The following is a 15,022-nucleotide window of genomic DNA, read 5'->3' as shown; positions in this document are numbered from 1 at the left end:
CAATACAATACATTTTGCACATCCTTTGAGTTAACAATATCATTCAGTTCATTTAGCACTGTGAAAAACCAATAGCCTTCTAATTAGCTATTTATATTGGCTTTCATTCAACAAGGTCTGCACATTTATTAAGAAAAAAAGGAAGTAGTGAATTATTCATGAATAAAGGTGCATCACTGTACCTTAAGAATGTAAGAAAGTCATGATTTTTATTCAAAGCCCTACAAAGAACTTAATAAATAAAGAGGAGCAGGTATTTTTTTTAGCCCAAGGAATGAAACCGTTTTAGCCTGATACAATTTGCAAGTTCCTGTTGGGACTGCGATTTCAAATTTAATCAGCTATAATCCTGAGGTATCCATTATCTTTTTTTCCCCTTGTTATTCAGTAAGAATTTTGGCTAAATATAAATGAATTGATCCAATGCTTCTTATGCAATTACAATCGTTTGTATTTTTGTCATATAAATAATGATTGGAAGAATATGTTTATTACATTTCAGAGTAAAGCTGAATGACATTTCTCATTTTCTGTCCCTCTTAGCTATCTTTCACAATTAACAGTAAATTCCATTGCTTTCTGCCGCAGTCTGCCACTACATAAATAAAACATTGCAGTAGTGAGCTGCCAGCTTTGATTTATACAATGTACTGCAGTAAAATTGATGAAGTTTTCGTTATACTTCCATAACTTTGGACGAATTAGCATGTGTATACAACACCCACACAGAAATGTAGCAGTAGCTTGCTATCAGCACATGGCAATGTAGATAAATAAGAGTATTTAAATGTTTGGAAGGTCCTGCTTTTAATATATGCTGTGGTATAATAGGAATGCAGAGTTCTGGTTATTAAATGGGATATGTTTTCCACGTCTCTAAAACCTGGAGCCAGCATTATTTCAGTGTATCATTCTTTACTGCACAACGAAAACATGGAATTATTTAAATCCTATCCTTAAGTAGATGGCTGTCATCCCTATCGAACTGTCCAATTGTGAAGACAATTCGTTAATCTTTAAGTCACAAACCTCACAATAATGTTCTTAATTCTAATATTTTAAGATACAACAGCACCAAAAGGCATGAGCAGTAATATTTAGAGTCAAATACATTCGGTAATTCACATTACTCTTTCAGAAGTCATGCTATTATATTTATATCCAATTAAACATTTGTGATCAATTAAGTAAGCTGTATGCATTCATTAAGATTTTAGTAAAATCTGATTCGATCATCAAAATTTGATCAATGCACTTTGTTTGTTGAAATATGATATTAAAATTATGTCACTTTCAATTTCACCGTGGTAATATAATCTCTTCACGACACAATTTATATATTTGTTTCCTATACAAGAATTAAAGCTATGACACTGAATTTTATGATTAATCACCTCCTAGACGTCAGTAAAATACCCAACATGTAGGAAACTTACAGTATTTAATGCATTTACTGTAGTGTCATCACGAGATGCTGCAAGGCAGCCATCTTCTGTTGATCCACCATCACACATGCCTGCAAAGGCAGCCATACTCCTGCATAAAAACAAATGCTGTGTTATTCTGAATGCAATATTTATATTTCAAATAAATAATCAAAATAACAAATAACTACATCACAGCAATTATTCAACCGGCCTTCTGCAATAATGGTTTTCAGTTCCAACTTAAGAGGAGGTTAATTCCACTGTATCTAGCTCAAAGTTGTGCATTTGCAATTAGTCAAGCAATTGAACAATTTGTGAGCAGCAATGTTATTTTAGCAACATAACTGACAGATCACCTTCTTACATAATTTTGTGACTCACTTGGAAAACATGTATATTTACTGTTCCATTATTCAAACTGGTAAAGTTAAGTCTCTACATATACAATTAATCAACCATTGAGCAAATGTTTTCTTTCCTTTACGTTTTCAAGTAATGACATCTAGTTCAAGCCTAAAATCATTCCCAAAGCAGTTTTCTGCACAGTCCCTACAATGGTTTAAAGTAATTAATGCAAGCAAATTTATTGCTTGTGACTTTATTGTTCTGAAATCATGGATAAAGCACAGGAATAAGACTCAGAGGTGTCAACATTATTACTTTTGAAAGATTCAACAATTTCCTTCAATTCGAGCCAAAATGAATTCTAAGCATTCAAACTATTGCTAATTGTACTTTGAAAGCAGTACAATGGCAAGTGGGAGTACATGAGATTTGATATCACTCTTTCAAAATGCATCTTAGCCACAAGGTTTGTGCATCTCCCTTTCCTCTTATTTTATTGGCTCTCAAGTTTAAGATACCCTCCACACAATGCAGCAGCAAGACAACCCCTTCCAATGCTGTTGTTAATCCCAGCGTTCAATAATTTTTTTCTCTCTTCACCCTTCTCCACGGAGGTATTGAAAGTCCATGTTGGTGCCCGACTCTTCATTTGAGATAGGGACATTACCACATGGGAGAATGTGCTATAACTGTATTAATTTCCCCTCCTTTCCTGAAGTAGAATCACAAAAGTCAGGGAAAATTTATGACTGGCCCACACACATTCAGCCTACTGTGTCTGTTCCAGTGAAAAAAAGACCTACCCAACTTAATTCCATCTTCCAGCACTAGATCTTTAGCCCTGCAATTCACATACCAAATACTTTCAAAATGTGAAGAGGGTTTCTGCCACTGTCAATCTATCAAGCAATGAATTCCAGACTCTGGGTGAAAGAGGTTTTTCCTCATTCCCCCATCTATTATTCCTTTAATTCTTTGCCATCTGGTTTTTGGCAATGGAAACAGGTCCTCTCTTTTTACTATCTATGCTCCTCATAATTTTATACAGTTCAAGTAAAATCCCTGCTCAGCCTGCTCTTCCCCACAGCTACAATCCTGACAACATCTTTGGAAGTTTCCTCTGCACCCTCTCCAATGCAATCACATCTTTCCTGTATCTAATCCAATTGCATTTCTGTCCTACAAGCACCAGTATCCTTTTACACTGCTACCCAACCTAAATATCCTTGCTCTCCATGTGTTAAAATCAGGTAGAAAATGTCAGCAAACTACTTTACCATGGAAAGCAACACATCTAAAATATCAAGTCAATGGTTAGAGACCAAACACAAAAGCTCGAGATCCTCCTCCAGCTCTGCCACACCCAGGTGCCCAATGAAATTATTGCTCCTCCTGCATTTGTCAAACGGATCAGACAACTTCTCCTTTGTATTGTTCAGTTTCAAGCTGAGCACTGAACTTAGAACTGTTATTACCAAGGCTTTTCCTAAAGTAATGCTACCTCTTAACCTCACTATTAATTTGGTCAACCTTTATTCTTGCTTGTACCACTTTCCTCTGTCTTTCTGCCTATTCCTACCAGTAGGCTCTTTGGACTGCAATTCTTCTTTACAATCACCATAAATTCTACTTCTGGCATGCCTAAAAGACATGAGATGGGACAGTCCACTGATAACCAAGGTAGAACACAATACTCCTTTACAACAGGGCTGGCCCTGCTCTCTTCTGCAAGAGGAAAGCAGTCCAGTACTGCAGAGTGCTGAACGACGCATGCTCTTAGATGGAGAAAGACATGGACAGAGGCCAAGACTACTTAGGCTGTGCACTTTCTTACTGATGAGACATCACGTGACGTGGGTGGGAAATGCTTCGGAATTGGCAAAGGTGGATATAAAATTTCTTAAAAGCAGCAAGAATAAGTGGCTAACCATTTAACCATCATCATATTTGAACATGACCTTGAAAAACCAGGGTTTATTTTTTCCTCTTACACATTTGAAGCTCTTGCATTCTCTCAAACAGTTCATGAGAAGGATCAGGCTTTCAGCGCATTCTTACCTGGCTGCTCTCAGGTACATCAGAAGCTCACAATCATTGACACCAGGTGTCCAAACCAGCTCCTCGTGTTCTGTTACCATCTCACCAGTGGACAGGGGAAGAGGCTTCAATTCTGGAAGCTTTGCCTAATCAGAGGGAACAATTAGTTAGAATTATATTTCATAGAAGCAATGGCCTCAACCATAAGGAAGGTTGTCTATAGCAAAGACAATGTTAAAATTATGTATTTTCCCTGAGCAAGTATAAATAGATGAAGAAAGAGCAAGTCAAGAAGTCCAAAAAAAACCAAACAGATTAGTTTGATAGGCAAGGTTCTTGACTTGGAAATGTATCACCATCAGCTTCTCAAAGGGAATTAAGGATGGGTAATAAATGCTGGTGCTTTCAGCCACATCTGCACCACGAAAAATAAATATGTAAATAATAAATATTCCATTCTGGTCTCACCTCTCGTCTCCTTTTCCAGTAACGTGTGTGACCCCATCAGTGCTGCTTCATGTTCCCATTTTCTTTACCTTAGCTGCTAATTTCCACTCTACCTCCATTTCACAGGACTGACTAACAAACAATCAGTATCCATGTTTCCCTGCAGGACTCGGTTCTATTATTGTTCCTTTACCCACCCACCTCCACCTCCAACCCCCATCACGTGTTCTGATGAAGTTATCTGCCATACCAGTGCCTTCACCATGCCCTTCTTTTTTCTCAGCCATGGATTATCTTCCAACAATTCTGAAAGGGCCCCTCACTGTGTCCACTCTATTTCTTGTACTTTAACTCTCACTCCCCCTCCCCCTTGCAGAACGATAGGATTTCCTTGTCCTTACTTTTCTGCCCACCTACCTTTTACAGTTATTCTCCATTATTCCCAATGCCACCAGAGCGAAGCATCTTCCTCTTTTCACCCCCTTCTGCCTTGCAAAGGGACCATTCTCTCTGGCAATACCGGTTCACTTTTCTATCTCCACCAACAAGGTGAAATTTGAAATAAAACCAGAAAATGCTTGAAATACTCAAGTTGGACAACATCTCTGGAGAAAGAAGCAGAACTAATGTTTCAGTTTGCTGTTTTATCTACTGGATAGGTAAGGGTTAAAGCAATTTGGGCCAAACGTGAGCAAATGGAACTAATATAGATGGGTATCTCGGTCAGCATGAATGAATTGGACCGAAGGGCCAGTTTCCATGCCGTTTTACTCTATGGCTCTATGACAACCACTCCTCCATTTTTTTGTCACTCTATTGTGCAAGTACTGAAGATAAAACAACTGGCTACTTACCTCCTCCTTCCCCACCATACAGACACACTTCACATGTGAAGCAGCGATTTAGACATAATTTCAATTTCATATCACTGCAGTCGGTTCTCATTACATTGTTTTCTCCACACTGGGGACACCAAGTGCTGATTATGTGACTGCTTTGCAGAACATCACTGCTCAGTTCCACAAGCGTGACCTCGAGCTTCAAGCTGTCTGTCACTTTAATTCTCTGTCTTATTCCCACTCTGACCTCTCTGTCCTCACCCTCCCACACTGTCCCAATTTAGGTCAATGCATGCTCGAGGAACAACAGCTCACACTGCGACTGGGCACATTAGTGTTTCTGACCCAAGATTTAGTTCAAGAATTTCAGGTGATCAGTTATTTCCAGCATATCTACTCCAAATTTCCAGCTTTCACCTCATCTTCCTCTGGCGATTTCAGATCCTTTGTCCATATTTACATAACCTGCAGATTGATCTATTGTTTCCTTACTTGTCCAATTACCAGCACCTTTCACCTGCACTGTTGTTGCTTTTGTTTTATAATTTCTCCTCTTTTCCCCTTTTGTTCTCTCCTCCTGCCCCCTCTCCCTTTATACACCTTAATACTACTTTTCATACTAATTTTTCACGGTTCCAGTGAAAGGACAGCAAACTGAAACATTAGTTCTGTTTCTCTCCCCAGAGATGTTTCCATCTTGAGCATCCGCAGCATTTCCTGATTTTATTTCAAATTTCTTACATCGGTTACACTTGCTCATCTCACCATATTGCCTATGTGTTGACAACGCAGTTCCCATGTAAATGTCAAGAAAGTCTACACTTAGTTTAAGTACTTCTATGCACTATGCTACTTGGTGGCAGACTTTCCACTACATGTTGGTAATTTTGTTTCAAAACTTTTGTCAATTTTAAGACATGTCCTGGGGTCTGAGATAATTGACTTTCAACATCCACAACTATTTTCATTTACTCTAGGAATGATTCCATTAAGCTTATGGGAACATCGAACATTGTTCCCAATTTCTAAAACATGTTTTAAAATGACACTAGGTTCACCAGACTAACAGTTGCAGATCCATATAATGAGGCCCAATTGTTTAGTTCCTCCAGATCAATGGTCAACACATATGTGCACCTAATAAATGTCAGTAAACAATATATCACCTAAAATTGACTTTATGTAGGGAATGTGTACTTGCTTTAGAGATGGTGATCGAGGGCAAATGCATCAGCAATTCTGTTTCTAAAAGCACAATCACATTACTCCCCAAAAATGTAATTTCCCTTAACATTAAGTACCATTTCCACCACTTTATAGTGTAGCACTCAGTAAATCATTAAATATAACCTCTAATGACCCATGGAAATAGTTATTAGGGGGATAGTGAAGTGATAAGACATTGCTGTTAAATTAATATTACTATCATCAAGGGGTCTAATTAGCAGCTTTATTCCGGTGATCATTATACAGATAGTAGATTGCTTTTTTGGCAATAGCCTTTAATTTTTTCAGTATAGCACATGGTTACAATTTTAAAACAGATCAACAGATCTACTGAAGTAATGTTCAATTTGAAACATTATTCTATAAAGCATTTGGATAGGTATTGTACAGCCGAGTGTTTTATCATGCTTTAATATTTTATGATACTCATTTAGCTCCACTTGGGCATCAACAAAATGGCCTTCAGGTGACACAAGCATGGCAAAGAAACCTATGCAAATATCACACAAGTGTATCAGCAATATAATCTTTGGCATTAACCTTGATCCTTTTTTAGGGGCTGGTGTGGTAGAAGTAAATCTTTGGAAAAGTATACATTTACTCCAAGTTGGTGAATTTCAGCACAAAATTAATTAAAATGATAGAAATAAAACCATATTAAGATTGGGCTCATGAAAAAAACTACTTGTAGTACATTTTTCAACTAAAATGTGACTCTTCTTTGCCAAAGCAAGTTTAAATGTCATATCATCTAAACCACAAATTACGACAGAGAGATTACTGAAAGGTTTGAGCTTTGTTCAATATTTTTACAAAACCACTGTCATTTTACCAGTGCATTTAACTCCCACTAAATTATCAAACACATTATAAGATTTAAAAAAGAACAGCTAAAGAAACCTTAGAAGTTAAATAATTTGCGTCAATTTTTATAAAGAACAAAGGATTTTTTGAAAGAATATTGGTGATCAAGATGATAAATTTTATACAAATTTTTCTTTCAAACTATAACTGGAAGACAAAGAAAAAAGTATGAACAATGTACGTAGTTCCCATAAGCTGAGCAGAATCATTCCTAGTGCAAAGGAAGATGGTTGTGACTGTTGGAAGTCAATTATCTCAGACCCAGGACATGACTGCAGGCATTCCTCAGGGCAGTGTCCTAAGCCCAATCATCGTCACCTGCTTCATGAATGATTATCCCAGCCCCAGGACACCACTGCAGGAGATCCTCTGGGCAGTGTCCAAGGCCAGTAACCTTCAGCTGCTTCATCAATGACCTTCCCTCTCTGATCAAGTCATAATAGGGTCGTTCACTGATGACTGCAAGAGGTTCATCAATTCCTCAGAAAATTAAGGCATTTAACCCTGCATAGAGAAAGACCAGGATGACATTCAGGCGTGGCTTAGTAACAAGTACTTCTGCTGCTAAGCAATGACCATCTCCAACAAGTAATCTAACCACCCTCTTGCTACCTCCGTCATTCAAGTGTATGACCATCAATGAAGGTGTTTTGGGATGTCACTACCACAAAGAAAGATTTGGCATACAACAGTGTGATCCACCCATCAAAACTTTTCCAATATTCACAAGGCACAAGCCATAAGTCTGGAACATAGTACAGCATGGGAACAGGCCCTACGGCCCAGATATGTGTGCTGAATACAATGCCGAATTAAACCACATCTCTTCTGCCTGTCCATATCCCTCCATTTCCCTGCACATTCATGCATTATCTGACAGCCTTAAACACCACTGTGGCATCCTGTTCCAGGCACCTACCAGTCACTGTGTGAAAAAAAAACTTGCCTCGCACATCTCCTTTAAGCATTCCCCCCCTCACCTGAAATGCATGTCCTGTAGCATTGGACATTTCTACCCTGGCAAAAAGATTCTGATTGTCTGTCCTATTTATGCCTCTCATAATCTTATGAACTTCTATCAGGTCTCCCCTCAGCCTCCAACATTCCAGAGAAAACAACCCAAGTTTGTCTAACCTTTCTTTAAAGCTCATACCCTCTAATCCAGGCAGCATCCTGGTAAATTTTTTCTGTACCCTTTCCAAAGTCTCCACATCTTTCCGGTAATGGAATGACCAGAACTGCACACAATACTCCAAGTGTGGCCGAACCAAAGTTTTATATAGCTGCAACGTGACTCTGTGACTCTTATATTCAATGCCCCGACCAATGAAGGCAAGCATACCATATGCATGTTTATTAGGTACACACTCTACTTGCCTGGACAAGCATAACTACAATATTCAAGAAGCTCAAGATCATCCAGTTCAAAGCAACGGGTTTAACTGCTGCTTAATTCACCATCCTAAATTTGCACACTCTCTAACACACTGTGGCTAGGGTATGAACAATCCACGGAATCCACTGCTGCATTAAAGGCTACTTTGACATCACCTCCCAAACCTACAAACTCCATGACCTAGAGGGATGAGGACAGAAGACACAAGAGGACACCACCACTACTAAATTTCCTTCCAAATCACACTGTTCTTTCACAGGGTCTAACCCCTGGAACCACGGGAGTACCTTCACGCGAAGGACCAGCGGTTCAAGAAAGACTGTTCCTCTCAAAGTTAAAGTCGTGCATATGACAATAAACTCAAGTACATGAATCCACAGGTGCAAAGAAAGAATTACTTGCAGCAGCATCGCAGGTACATAGCATTAGATACACAACATTCACAAGAAAAACATAAATTAAACATAAATTATACACATTTTTAACAAGAAAAAACACAATTAGAACAAAAACAAAGTTCAATGTAGTGTGAAGTGGTCACAGTGTTGCTATAGTGAGGTAGTGATTAGGGTTATGCAGGTTGTTTCAAGAAATGAACGGTTTAAGAGAAGTTTTTGAACATGGATCTAACATCCAAGGATTTTGAAAATTGTTACCCATTCATATACTCAAAGTTCCTGCCCTACAACAATGTGGGCAAAGCTTCACTAACAGAGGGCAGTAGCACAAGAAAACAATTCTCTGATGCTTCTTGAGGGCAATTAGGACAGACATTAAATGCAGGACTTGTTAGTGATGCCCATACACTGGTATCTTGCTTAGCTCTCGAGATGAATTCTAAGAAAGAGAGTGATGGGGGTAGCGGCCACTCATTGCCAAAACGTGGGTCTCAGGGCTGTACGCTGATCGACACAGCGACTGGTACATTACTGGGGATGAGAAGCGACCGTTCCATGTTGACAGACCACCCAGCTCCTGCGATTCTATTAGATGTGATAAAAGCTGCTCCTTTGGCTTGGCCACACAGTCTCCCCAGCCCAGACTGAAAGGGGTAGTCAACATGGCCCTGTGCGTGGGAGACTGTGTCCCACAAATTTAATCGAGCTTTTTGACGAGGTGACCAAGAGAATTGACAAAGGTAGGGTGGTAGATGCTAGCTACATGGACTTTAGCAAGGCTTTTGACAAGGTCCCCCGTGGTAGACTCTTCCAGAAGGTGAGATCACATGGGATCCAGGGTGAGCTAGCAAATTGGATACAAAATTGGCCTGGTGGAAGGAGTCAGAGTTCAGGGTTCCATCCTGCCCTTCACCTCACCTCTAATGGTTCTCATTATCACCTCCCTTATTTATCAGACTCCAGCATTAGTAGCCTTTGTGTTCCTGCTCATCAGCGGTCTCCACTTTCTCCCCACTTCTCTCCATCTGCCTCTCCTATTTTCTTTCTGCCTCCTTCTATCATCCACCTGCTGCCGTCTCCCAACTCCACCCCTCCCCTCCCATATCTGGCTCCACCTGCCCACCATCCTTTCCTCTTTACACTGGCCATCTCCCCTCTGCACGCTCAGTCCTGATACAGGGTTTCGACCCAAAACGCCGACAATACCTCCCCCGCCCCGGATGCTGCCTAACCCATTGAGTTCCTCCACCAGATTGTTTGTGGTACAAGTACATATTCCTTTCAGAGGCGGAGCAGCCGCACCACTCACCCCAGGCTGTCCAACACCGGCCCTCACACACAACCTTTCCACACTGAGTTGTGGCAGAGTCAGCAGGGATTCACACCAGGTTCCCAACACTCAGGCATCCCATGCAGCAGAGCACAGTCCAATTGGAATTCATTTTCTAAAGTACAGTAGGGTACTTACCTGTGAGATCGCTCAGACTCCAGGGCTAAGGACACTGTAATGGATTAGCATTAGAGTCATAGAGCACAGAAACAGGCCCTTTGGCTCATCTAGTCCATACTGACCTGATCTTCTGCCTAGTCCCATCTACCTGAACCGGGACCATATCCCTCCAATCCCATCCATGTACCTATCCAAACTTCTCTTAAGTGTTACAACTAAACCCGCATCTACTACTTCCCCTGGCAGCTCGTTCCACACTCACACCACCCTCTGAGTGAAGAAGTTTCCCCTCAGGTTCCCTTATATATTTCACCTTTCACCCTAAAACTATGTCCTCATGTTCTAGTCTCATCCAACCTTAGGGCGAAAAAGCCTGCATGCATTCACCCTTTCTATACCCTCATAATTTTGTTTCCCTCTACAAAATCTCCCCTCATTCTCCTGCGCTCCAGGGATTAAAGTCCTAACCTATTCAACCTTTCCCTATAATTCAGGTCCTCAAGTCCCAGCAACGTCCTTGTAAATCTTCTCCACACTCTTTCAAGCTTATTGATATCATTCTGTGGGGTTGGGCTAAGCAAGTTACCGGAGTACACCATAAATGAATAAAACAAAATACCTCAAATAAAAGACAGGTAACGATACTGGGAACCTGAAAGAAATTGCTGAACATACTCGGGCAACCTCTGTGAATGAGAAACTGAGGTCATGTTTCTGATGAAAGGTCAGTGACCTGAAACAACTGTTTTTGCCCTCCACTGATCTGCCCAACCTTCCGCTTTTATGCCGCCTCAACTGAGATTATCTGACTCAGCTCAGAGCAGGATTCAAACGATGCCCTTCCAGTTTCTACAGCTTGTATCACAGTCTCCTTACCAACCAAGCCATTAGGGAGCTTCAAAGAGTGATAACTTGTTATTTGTTTTACTTTGGTTTTCTTGCAATCATTTTGTTTTATAACAAGCACTCAACATAACTTTAAATGACTTGCATGACGCCAATTCAATGGAATTCTTCTCTGCATGGCTTCTACATGTAGTAGGTAAATGAAAGGAGCAACATGCCTCAGGCAATATGGAAATGGTTAGCGTCAAGTCTCCAAGAGTGCAGTGTGACTACTAGCAACCTGCCAGAAAATATAACTCCACACAACTTGTTCAAAATAAATAAGGAATTGAGTGCTTGGTGGAACACCAAGGGTACAATATCATTGTGGATGAGTTGAACAAACTGGGGTGGGTGTGTGTTCTGCAAATGGACCGGACTTCGGAAGTAGCATACAGTCCAGAAACTGCTGAGACCAGCTTGTTAATTATATTTGTATCTCTACTTGGTCACAAACAAATGACAGCTCGGAGAAGGATCAGTGGTTGTGCTAATCTTAAATTACCATTTCTTAATTTCAATGAAGTAACATGTAGAAATTTATAGCACAAACAGCACTACTTATGTCACTTAAGCCCTAGAGTACTGCAGATTTCCATTTGTAATCTAATTTTTGAATGCTGGCATTAAAGTCAATGGACTTGATCGCTACTTAAAATCTGAAACCTACCAACAATGCACCCACCCCAACCCCCCAAAAAATATTGCTGAGGCCAGGATAATGAAATATTTCAATACCAAGATCAATCACTCTTTTGGTAGACAAATAGTTAATAATTGTTGAAGCAAGACTGGACAGAGTTAAAATATAATTCAGCGATGATGTCGCTGAATGGGGAAACAAGTTCAAAGGACAAATATTATGCCATTAAAACATGTGAATGTAAATTCATTGTCACTAGCACCACTGTCAGCACCAGCTGAATCTGAGGAGAATAACTGGGTATCACAAATACTAACCCTATGGTCTGGTATATGAGTTACTTGCATATTATCCTTGAGAGGGGGCCAAGCTAGGTTCAATGGGGAGTGTAGAAGAAAATACTGGGGGACACTCCAGACATATCTAAAATTCAGGTGCAAATCTGACAGAGTTACAGCACTAGGTGCGTGCTAGACGGCAGGATCAGCGTGTTGGAGATGGAGATAAGCAGTCATCTGACAATAAATCAGAACAAAACCAATGACAAAGTAAAAGCAAGTGATATGTAATAGGCTGGAAATTGTTAAGCAAGGACAGCAGGCTCCACGTAAATGTGCAACTCCTGAACTCGGTGGCCAAGTTCTCTCGGAAAGTTCTAGGCTCTGAACTACTGCTGGACATGGAGTCTAATGGTGAAACATGGACTTACTTGAATTTCTCAAGTCTGACCAAACATCCGTGAGTCCATTCACGTGCATTGTGAATTTATGGTTATAGGAAGATAGGTAAACTACATTTTTAATTATTTATTTGCTGTGATGTTTTTAATTTTTTTTAAAGTGAATTTTAAGTGTTTTGATCAATTAGCAAGAACTCAAGAGGGAGATATGGCTTGTGTACGCTCTGGATATTTCTAATTCAGTAGGTAGAGGAAACCCTCATCAGTAAGAGAATCCCACTGGTATTACGCAGCTGCAAAGTCCTGATTTTTTTTTAAAAAGAAAATTTATGCTTGTATTACACATTTCTTATTCATTGATGAACTTAGACCAATGAGGAACAACCTCTTTTCTACCAATAAAAAAGCAGCTTTTAACAGTCTTCCAGGTTATGAAGTTCACATATTGTTACTCACAAGCAAGGATACAGTAATTTCAGAATAAGTAGCACAGGATGTGGTGCAAGTAATGGTGGAACAGACCAAGTGTGTGGGCAGCAGATAATAATGAAAGTGAGTACAGCTGTCAACAGGATGAAGGTTTGTTTTTATTTGTTTGTTCACTGGATCTGCACATTGCTAAAGAGACCAGCATTTATTGGCTATCCCTGAACTACTGTTGTTATTTAAAACTCAACCCCACTGGTTGGTATGAAGTCACAAATAGGCCAGGCAGGTAATAAAAATGCAGATTCCCTTCCCCAAAGGACATTGAAGAACCAGATAGGCTTTTGTAACAAAGCAATAGTTTCAGAGTCACCATTTCTGATACTAACCATTCTGTTAAATCTGGATTTATTTACTGAATTGTTATTGGCTTCAAATTAGTCCAAACTTCTTTAGGCAGCACAAGGACATAGAGTATGATTAATCAACCCCAATATTGTTCAAAACCGGAAGAAGAACATCCATGCAACCACAGAAGTTTTGCAAATTAGCTTGTGTTAAAAAGCACCTGCAGAAGTATTATATTTCATCGGGCTTCTGAGGTAACTCAAACACCTGATATTCTTCTTAAAGCATTGGCAAAAATGTCTTCCCCTTCAGGACCACTATATTTGTTGTTGTCTGCATTCAAGCAATACACCCACTTACACCACTGGCTGTACATAGGACTTCACCTCCCCACTTTCAATTGTGTCCCTGATCAAAATTCTGTGTGCTGCTGGAGATGCTGTTAAAAACAGTTCAAAGCACAGATCGCCAGGTAGGAGTCATGACATGTGTTAGCCTCCAATTATGTTCTTTTGATGCTTGAACACATATGGAATGTGGGGGTTGCTGACCAGGCTTTGTGGTAGTTCTTTTTAGACTTCAGATTTAATTAAGTAAAGATAACTTGTATTTATTTGATTAGCCGAATTTAAATTTAAATGAAGAAAAGTAGGATTGATGCAGGATTAGTGTAAATGGATGGTTAATGGTCAGCATAGACTCAGTGGGTCCAAGAGCCTGCTTCCATGCTATATCTCTCTGACTCTAAATTCCTCAGTCACTTGTAGATATTTAACTGGCAGGAAGTTATGCCAATCTGTTAGGTAGCCTACGTTGTAACAGTGACTCTATTTTAAAACTCCATCATCAGGTGTAAAGCGAACAGGGATTTGAAAAGTACAAAATAAATTTTAGTTTATATATTTCAAACACAAACTCGACTTGCAATCAGCCAACAAGCTGCCACTGTTAACTCCTTAAAGTGCAGTATTACAAGCTCACAAGGGAACAATACTGTCCATCTGTACAGACTGATGATGCGCTTCTTATTTTTATTTGCTGGCCTAAATGGATGACTTTCCACAGATATCACCTGGGAAAGAGTTCTTCCAACATTTTAATCAAAACCAAAATCATGAGAGCCTTAACTATGAAAAGGCTAAATATTCCAGTTTCAGCCAGAATATAACATTTGCAAAGAGAACACCAGAATGTCAATTTAAATACAAACCAAGTTAACTCAAACAGCCAATATATTTTGCTGAAGGCCAGTGTTCTCTAAAAGAACAGAAAGTAGATATTTTTGCTTTGTAATTATAAGCTGCAAGAGACTTTTTTTTAAACCTGGTAAATGGTGAATATTATTAGGTAGAGTATAGATGCAGATCAGCAGAACTGCATCACATCCCACACCCTCAGAAGAGCACCATCTGCTGCACCAAGTGGCTTTGCACATTTTGAATGCACATGAGTGGGTATCAGAAGCACTTAATGTGATGTGTTCCAGAACAAGTAACTGTAGAAGTTAGATTCTGCAACTCACAGGATTTAGATTCCACAAATATCAGATTGCTAAATTATGAAATATCTTTAGAAATCTTAGCCACTTGGAGCGGCGTAGTAGCCAGCAGG

At 39.7% G+C, this 15,022-nt stretch overlaps 1 protein-coding gene across 1 annotated transcript in view; it reads right to left on the bottom strand.

Moving 5' to 3' along the window:
- The window catches only part of rerea (arginine-glutamic acid dipeptide (RE) repeats a), a 437,497-nt gene that overhangs the window by 140,270 nt on the left and 282,205 nt on the right, over nt 1–15,022 (bottom strand). Inside the window, 2 exon segments of the mRNA XM_052039130.1 lie at nt 1,437–1,536; nt 3,831–3,955. Of these exon segments, the coding sequence (XP_051895090.1) occupies nt 1,437–1,536; nt 3,831–3,955 (225 nt within the window).

The sequence above is a fragment of the Pristis pectinata genome, chromosome 26, assembly GCF_009764475.1.
Source record: "Pristis pectinata isolate sPriPec2 chromosome 26, sPriPec2.1.pri, whole genome shotgun sequence".
Taxonomy (NCBI): domain Eukaryota; kingdom Metazoa; phylum Chordata; class Chondrichthyes; order Rhinopristiformes; family Pristidae; genus Pristis; species Pristis pectinata.
Note: the sequence above shows the minus strand (reverse complement) of the source record. Positions and strands in the feature narration are given on the sequence as shown.